General features: G+C 43.8%; 1 protein-coding gene across 1 annotated transcript; it reads right to left on the bottom strand.

The window, feature by feature from the left end:
- Nucleotides 1-3,648: 3,648 nt before the first annotated feature.
- Nucleotides 3,649-4,973, bottom strand: LOC145513064 (EP300-interacting inhibitor of differentiation 2). Its single transcript, XM_081508180.1, has one exon. The coding sequence runs from the start codon at nt 4,849-4,851 to the stop codon at nt 4,201-4,203; it is 651 nt and encodes a 216-aa protein (XP_081364306.1). The 5' UTR covers nt 4,852-4,973; the 3' UTR covers nt 3,649-4,200.
- Between the last annotated feature and the right edge of the window lie 3,774 nt (nt 4,974-8,747).

The following is an 8,747-nucleotide window of genomic DNA, read 5'->3' as shown; positions in this document are numbered from 1 at the left end:
ATATGATGTGTTCCCCAATCTAGGAGATTCAAATGAAAAACTATGGTAAAACAGTCAGAGAATTCAGTATGTTAACAGGCTATCAAATAAATATGCAGCAATGAATTATTTTCAAATGTACGGGTAAGCTTTTAGGAAATATAACACAGGGACTTCCCTGGTACTCCAGTGGCTAAGACTCTGAGTTCCCAATGCAAGGGGCCTGCGTTCGAGCCCTGGTCAGGGAACTAGATCCCACATGCTACAACTAAGAGCCTGTATGCTGCAACTAAAGATGCTGCCTGCTGCAAATAAGACCCGGCACAGCCAAATAAGTAAATATTAAAAAAGGAAGGAAATATAACACAGATAATCCTCATTTACTATAGAAAAACCATAAAAGATAAAATACCGACAAATAAATGGTTAGATCCATGAAAGACCTACTTTAGGAACTTTCATTTAAGGACAAACATTAATACTCTTCTGGAGGATACAAAGGAAGTTTTTAACAAATGGAAAAACAGGACTTACCTCCCTGGGGGCGCTGTGGATAAAAATCTGCCTGCCAATGCAAGAGACATGATGGGGCGAATCCCACATGTAGCGGAGCAACTAAGCCCGCGAGCCACAACTACTGAGCTTGTGCACCCAGAGCCTGTGCTCCACAATAAGAGAAGCCACCGCAATGAGAAGCCTGTGCGCCGCATCGAAGAGGAGTGACCCCTGCTTGCTGTAACTAGGGAAAAGCCTGCACAAAGCCACGAAGACCCAGTGCAGCCAAAAATAAATAAGTAAATAAAGTTCAATTTTAAAAAAATGGAAAAATGAATCATTTGGATATGTTAGAAACAGCAGTTATTCCAGATTTATTAAATGTAATGTGATTCTAATAAAGAACTTTGTTTGAAATAAGGTAAGTTGACTTTGAGGTTGATATAGTAATAAACATAAAAATAGCCAGAACACTCTGAAAATGGAGTATAATGAGATGGGCTTCCCTGGTGGTTCAGCAGCAAAGTATCCACATGCCGATGCAGGAGATGTGGGTCTGATCCTTAGATTGGGAAGACCCCCTGAAGAAGGAAATGGCAACCCACTCCAGTATTCTTGCCTGGGAAACTTCATGGACAGAGAAGCCTGGTGGGCTACAATCCCTGGGGTTGCAGAGAGTGGGACACAACTTAGTGACAAAGACCATTACCATTACATGTAAAATTAATTAGAAAATTTAAGCTACAGTTTCGTATATGATGAAGAAGTATCTTTAAACAAAGTTAGTAGGGAAAAGCTGGGCTAGTTAGTAACTGATGTTGGGGCAGCCAGGTAGCCATCCAAAAAAGAAAATTGGATCGTTACTGCATACTGTATGTACATCAGGATAAATTCCATATGGTTCAAATAAGAGACACAGATGCATAGAACAGTCTTATGGACTCTGAGGGAGAAGGTGAGGGTGGGATGTTCTGGGAGGATAGCATTGAAACATGTATATTATCATATGTGAAACAGAACACCATTCCATGTTCGATGCATGAGACAAGGGCTCAGGGCTGGGGCAATGGGATGACCCAGAGGGATGGGATGGGGAGGGAGGTGGGTGGGGGGTCCAGGAAGGGGAACACATGTAAACCCATGGCTGATTCATGTCAATGTATGGCAAAAACTATTACAATATTGTAAAGTAATTAGCCCCCAACTAAAATAAATAAATTTATAAAAAAAAAAAAGATTCAAATATGAATAATGAAACCATACACATACATACATACCAAGAAACCTTGAGATTCAAAATGTTGCAGTTTTCTCTATTTTTTTTATGGCCATGCCTGGAAGCTTGCAGAATCTTTGTTTCCCCACTAGGGATCAAAGCCACGCCCCAGCACTAGACTGGTAAGGAATTCCCCAAATCTGGCAGGTTTAAAAGAAAAGAGGAAACAAAAGTAAAAGTCTCCATGCCGAAAGGCTTTCAGGAAAATGAAAGACAAATGACAAAACAGGAAAAAACATCCATAACTCACATTATAATCTATTATCATATCTCATCTCACCATGTCATTAGTAGTTACCACAGTCAGTAAAGAAAGGACAAAATGATTCAGGAGAGAAATAGAGAAAAGATATGAACGGGGGCTTCCCCGGTGGCTCAGTGGTAGAGAATCTGCCTGCCAATACAGGAAACATGGGCTCAATCCCTGATCTGGGAAGATCCCAAAGGTCTTGGAGCAACTAAGACTGTGCACCTCAACTATTCAGCCTGTGCTCTAGAGCCTGGGATCTGCAACTGCTGAGCACACACGCCACAACTTCTGAAGCCCGCAAGCCCTAGAGCCCAAGCTCCTCAACAAGAGAAGCCACCACAATGAGAAGACCACACACTGCAACCGGAGAGTAGCCCCTGCTGTCTGCAACTAGAGAAAGCCCACTCAGCAAATGAAGACCCAGCACAGCCAACAATAAATTAATAAATAAAATTATATACATACAAAAGAGATGAACGGATAGTTCATGGAAAAGGGAATACATGCGAGTCAAACGAAGAGATATTTAACTTCACTCATAGTGAGAGAAAAGCAAATTAAAACTCTTGTGCCATTTTCTAGACTGGCAAAATTCAGACATTTGATAACACTGTTGGTGAGGATATAAGGGGAATGCCGACCACCAGCAATTGCTGGTGGGAGCGCAAAGTGGTACAACAAGGATGGAAGGCAACATAGCAATATCTATAAACTTTCAAATGGGTGCATTCAGCTCAGAATTCTCACTTCTGGAAATCCTACAAACCTATGTACTACAGAGAGCTTCCCAGGTGGCGCTAGTGGTGAAGAACCCGCCTGCCAATGCAGGAGATGTAAGAGACGCAGGTTTGACACAGGTTCAATCCCTGGGTGGGGAAGATCTCCTGGAGGAGGGCATGGCAACCCACTCCAGTATTCTTGCCTGGAGAATCCCATGGACAGAGGAGCCTGGCAGGCTACAGTCCATAGGGTTGCACAGAGTTGGACGTGATTGAAGCGACTTAGCATGCATGCATGTACTACAGATATTCTATATAATAAAGAATCTAAGATGTGCCATTATTTTTATGAAAGTGCTGTATTCACCATCAAATGTAAGATAGACCTCGATTTCAGAGATGTCAGTATATGAAAACTGCATTTAGAATCAGAGTAATACTGTATTTGTGCCCACGCTAAAAGATATGTAGACAAGATTAACTATTATAGCCTTTTATTTTTTGGCCAATAGAAAATTATGGGAAAAAACCTAAATGCCCATCAGTATGTTCCTGGTTATGTAAATTACAACATAACCACAGAATGGAATGAAATGCACCTCTAAAAAAGGATGAGGAGATATAGTGGTTTGGAATGATCCTTAAGTTCTTACTGAAAATGCAATGCATAAATCAATAAATATAATTTGCCAACTTCTGTAATGAAGAAAGCAAAACCAAAAAACCACCCAGCTTTGCATTTACTTGTGTATATATAGGGAAAACTGGAAAGACAGAAGTACTGTGGTTACAGATGGGAATTGTACTAAGCACTGGGTGGAGGGGGACAGAGATAGAAGACTTTTCATTGTGCATTTTGTATCTGGGGGGCTTTATAAATATTTACCAAAAAGGTATTAAAAAAGAAAAAAATCCAGAATTTTCAGATATTCTTGAATACACAATTTATCGTATAATATATACAGCATTGACTTTGCTTGTCCTTTGAAATGCCTCATAAAACACAAAACCAATCTTACACTAAAAACTTCTGTTGAAACTGACATGAAGAAAACTCAAGAAGAACCATCAGAACTGACAATTTCCAGTTCTCTCCATGGCCTTCCAGTCCTACAGGAATTCCTATTCCTATCACTGCTATTTGATGATTTCTTTCATCACCATGGGCTCTATTGGCAGTTTTTCTTCATCAAGTCTCAATTTTAGAAAACCATTCTTCACTTCAGTGAAGCAATTTGAAAAGACATTTCCACAATGCAGGGAAAAGAACCTGGATCAATCACAAACTCAAAGGACGTAAGAAGAGTCATAAGGTTTTGACCTTTTTTCCATTTCTTCTGAGTTTTTCTTGATAAGCTTCCTTTTTTTCCCCCAACTGTGCTTTGCCTTATTCTCACGTACTTTGACTGTAAAATCAAGTTACAGGAGTGGTCTAGAACACTGTCTTGAAGGCAGAGGTTCTTCTTAAAGTAGTTGCATCACTATTCTCTACTGATAAACTTATCACAACCAAGTTCTTCTATCAGAGGATTGATAATTTCAGATGCAGTCAGAGTTATACTAAATGTTAAAATATCAAAATCCATCCTCTGAGGATTCCGCTGATACTCGGCGTCAAACGCCGCTTCCCTGGCTCTGCAGGCTTCCACAAATCTCCTGCGGCGTCCTTCAAGCTCCTGAATTCGGCCAGGAGCAATCGGGTAGTGTTCCAGATAGTGGCGGAGGAACTGCTGGTAATTAATTCCTAAAACGCCAAGTGGGTGACGGAGGCGGAGATATGGCAACGCAGCCAGGCCTGGGCCGTTCCCGGGCCTGGACCGGGGTGTGCCCTCGGGACCCTCTTCCTCCGCTGGCTCCGCCAACAATCGGGCGACCTCTGCCATCCGGGCTTCCCTGGCCGCTGCCCCCAGGCCTTCTCTGGACGCCGCCATCGGACCTTCCCTAGCTTCCGGCACTGGACCTTCCCCGGGTGAAGCCATCGGACCTTCTCCGGCCGCCGCCATCGGACGGTCCCTGGCCTCCACAGGCTGCGCGGGGGCCGGCTCCCGCCTCCTGCCGCCTACCTCTGCCTGCCGGACGTCGTTTGCTGCGCCCGTCGGTGGGACACCTTTGTCCGCGGGCAGCTCGGACATCCCGGATCGCGGGGTCAGCTCGGCCGCTCCCACAAATACTGGGATAACGGCACAGCGCGGTTAGCGATGTGCACGTAAATGCGCGTGCGTGAGCGCTGTGCACACTGGTCCACGCTGTGTGTGCAAACCCAGGTGCGCGAGCGTAGGGTACGCGGCTGAAATTGAGCACTGCGCATGCGTCCTGCCCGCGCGACTGCCATCTTCCAGGTGCCACCTAGCGGCTGGAAGAGCCAACATACCTGAAATCTTCCCAAGAACATCTGAGGGCTGTGTGTTAAGTCGCTTCAGTCGTGTGTCCCACTCTTTGCGACCCTATGGACTGTAGCCCTCCAGGCTCCTCTGTCCATGGGATTCTTCAGGCAAGAATACTGGAGTGGTTTGCCATTCCCTCCTCCGGTGGACTACCTTTTGTCAGAACTCTTCACTATGACCTGTCTTGGGTGGCCCTGCACGGCATGGCTCATAGCTTCATTGAGTTCGGCAAGTCTTTTCACCACAAGACTGTGATCCATGAAGGTGTGCGCCACCAGGAAAGTCTTCTAAACCTTTTTTTTTTTTTTTGTACAACATACCATGCAGAAAAAAATATACAAAATATAAATATACAACCGAATGATTTATCGCAAAGTGAACGTCTGGATGACCACCACTCGACCACTCGGATCAAGAAATTATTTCTAGTATCCCAGAATCCTTCCTCCCTTCTTATTACTTTCTACGGGGGTAACTACTATACTGATGGTATAATAGTGGTAATGGTAATCATTTCCTTGCTTTTCTTTTTGTTTTACTACCTGGGGGTGCATGCCTTAATTTTACTTGTTTTTTGTGAACTTGATGTACTCTTGTGTCCGGTTTCTTTCGCACATTATTTTTACGAGATTCACCTATGTTTTTCATTGTAATTATAAATAGATCATTTTCTTGATCGTTACAGGTTCATTACCATTATTTTTATGTCTCATAATATTGCAACATGCATCTTAAGTACTGACTTTCCAATTATTTTTTCTCTATTCTAATTAACATGAGAAATATCTTATAAAGCAATTCCCCCTTTAATGTTGCTTGCGATAACCCCCATCATGATGCCATGATTCAGGGGCATCAGCAAATATAGTGACTCACTGTTTTCTGCCCTGTCAGGAGCAGTTATTTTGAGGCATTATGTCTCATCTGCAGATCATAAAGTTGAATTTTTATTTTCCTAAGCACTACATTGATAAAACACAGCATCCAGCCTGTGTTGCTTCAAACACAGCTTCCCCCCAGCATCTCTGCAGTCTCTTAAGTGTGTGTGGCTCCTTTAAGGTGCCCAGGCTTGGAGACTGAAGGTCCATTGCTGCCACCATCAGGCTGCCTGGAAAAATCACAAATATTTAATAAAAGAATTTCCAGACTTAGATGGGATAGGAATAGCTCTAAACAAAATCATGGTTTACTTGGGTCTTCCCTGGTGGTACAGCAGATAAGAATCCGCCTGCCAATGCAGAGGACACAGGTGCGATCCCTGGCCCTGGAAGATCCCTTGTGCCATAGAGCAACTAAACCTGAGAGCCACAACTACTGAAACCCGTGAGCCTAAAGCCTGTGCTCCTCAAGAGAAGCCACTGCAATGAGAAGCCTGTGCACTACAATGAAGCGTAACCCCTGATCGCTGCAAACACAGCAACAAAGACCTAGGGCAGGCAAATAGATAAATAAAATTATGATATATTGGGAATTCCTTGGCAGTTCAGTGGTTAGGACTGTGATCTCACTGCTGAGGGTGTAGGTATGTGGTACGGCCCCCCAAAATCTAAAACAACCCCCCAATTATGGTGTGTTTAACAAAAATGCTCATGTGGGGGAGATGAAAGCAAACGTTTGAGATAGATTCCAGGTTAGCTATGGCTCCCAATATTTTTCCTGTGTAGTGGCTGCACCATCCTTGTCTCTGACTCACTGCCAGTGTTTCAGAATCATTTGAGGACAATTTCAGTCATGCTGCAGACTAAACAATCAAGGGAGCTGATATCAGGGGCTCCATGCTGATCTATTCTTTACAGGAAAAATAAGAGAGAGTATAAGGAAAGAGACAGGATCTGCTTTTTCCAAAGGCTGCAAAGTCTGTGATAAATAGCACCGGTGGGAAATTTGTCCTTCCTTTGATCAGAGATATCCTTTGAAGGATAAATACCCACATTAACCTCGAAATTAAATCTGTACTTTTATGGATTTGGGATGAAACCACAACTCAGAATGTGCACTTGGCTTAGATAATTGGGGGAATCATAATGTTCTTCTTGCATCTGTTTTTCCCTAAAGACTATTTTAAAAAATTTAAATTTTATTTATTTGTGGCTGCGCTGGGTCTTCATTGCTGTGTGCAGGCTTTCTCTAGTTGCAGTGTGCAGGTTTTTCATTGAGGGGCTTCTCTTGTTGCGGAGCACAGGCTCTATGTGCATGGACTTCAGTAGTTGCAGTACTTGGGCTTAGTTGCTGCAAGGCATGTGGAATTTTCCTGGACCAGGGATCGAACCTGTGTCCTCTGCATTGACAGAAAGAAAGGAGAAGAAAAATGTAGCTCAGTCATGACCGACTCTTTGTGACCCCATGAGTGATACAGCCCATGGAATTCTCCAGGCCAGAATACTGGAGTGGGTAGCCTTTCCCTTCTCCAGAGGATCTTCCCAACCCAGGGATCGAACCCAGGTCTCCTACATTGGCAGGTAGACTCTTATCAACTGGACCTCCAAGGAAGTCCCATTCTTACATCCTTATTACCCCTGATTATCCTAGGTCTTACATCTGTTCACTAGATGAACTTGAACTGACCTAATGGTAGATATGACCAACCTAGACAGCATATTAAAAAGCAGAGACATTACTTTGCCAACAAAGGTCCATCTAGTCAAAGCTATGGTTTTCCCAGTAGTCATGTATGGATGTGAGAGTTGGACTATAAAGAAAGCTGAGTGCTGAAGAATTGATGCTTTTGAATTGTGGTGTTGGAGAAGACTCTTGAGAGTCCCTTAAACAGCAAGGAGATCCAACCAGTCCATCCTAAAGGAAATCAGTCCTGAATATTCATTCAGTCCTGATGCTGAAGCTGAAACTCCAATACTTTGGCCACCTGATGTGAAGAACTGACTCATTGGAAAAGACCCTGATGCTGGGAAATATTGAAGGCAGGAGAACGGGACGACGGAGGATGAGATGGCTGGATGGCATCACCGACTCAATGGACATGAGTTTGGGTAAACTCCGGGAACTCGTGATGGACAGGGAGGCCTGGTGTGCTGCGGTTCATGGGGTCGCAAAGAGTCGAACACGAACTGAGCGACTGAACTGAACTGAAATGGTAGACATAGGTGCCTCTTTCTCTAAAGGGCTTTTCCACATTTGCCTATCTCTCCTGAGCTACTTAATGCTGCGGTGAGACCTAAACATGATGTTACAAGCCTTGTCTCTTTCCCCAAGATTGTTACTGTGCTAGATTAACTGTAAAAGTAACCCCCATTCTCCATCCTCTCTGTTTCCTACACCCTTTGTAATAAGAGTTTGCAGCTCTTCTCATCAGAAGATGGATTGTTTTCCCCTATCCCTTGAATCTGAGCTGACCTTCTAACTTGCTTTGACCAGTAGGACGAGGCAGAAATGATGGTGTGTCAGTCTCGAGACTGGGCTTCAAGAAGCATTTCTTTCTTCCATTCTCTCCTGGACTCCTGTCTCAATCATGAGAACAACCCTGGACCAGCTTGCTGGATGGTGGAAGACAATTTGGGGCTGAGGAAAGTGGTCTCAGACAAGGCATATAAGACCAGCCAGTCCTTGGATTTCTTTTTTTTTTTTCGGTCTTGGGAATTCTGTCTGTCCAGTGCTTAGGACTCTGTGCTTACACTGCTGGGGCCTGG

The sequence above is a fragment of the Giraffa tippelskirchi genome, chromosome 7 (genome assembly GCF_054371585.1).
Source record: "Giraffa tippelskirchi isolate mGirTip1 chromosome 7, T2T-mGirTip1v1.2.pri, whole genome shotgun sequence".
Lineage (NCBI taxonomy): Eukaryota > Metazoa > Chordata > Mammalia > Artiodactyla > Giraffidae > Giraffa > Giraffa tippelskirchi.
This window is presented reverse-complemented; position numbering and strand designations above follow the sequence as displayed.

Excerpts from the sequence above, each read along its gene's own strand:
- LOC145513064 (XM_081508180.1), bottom strand. The coding sequence starts at position 4,851 with ATGTCCGAGCTGCCCGCGGACAAAGGTGTCCCACCGACGGGCGCAGCA.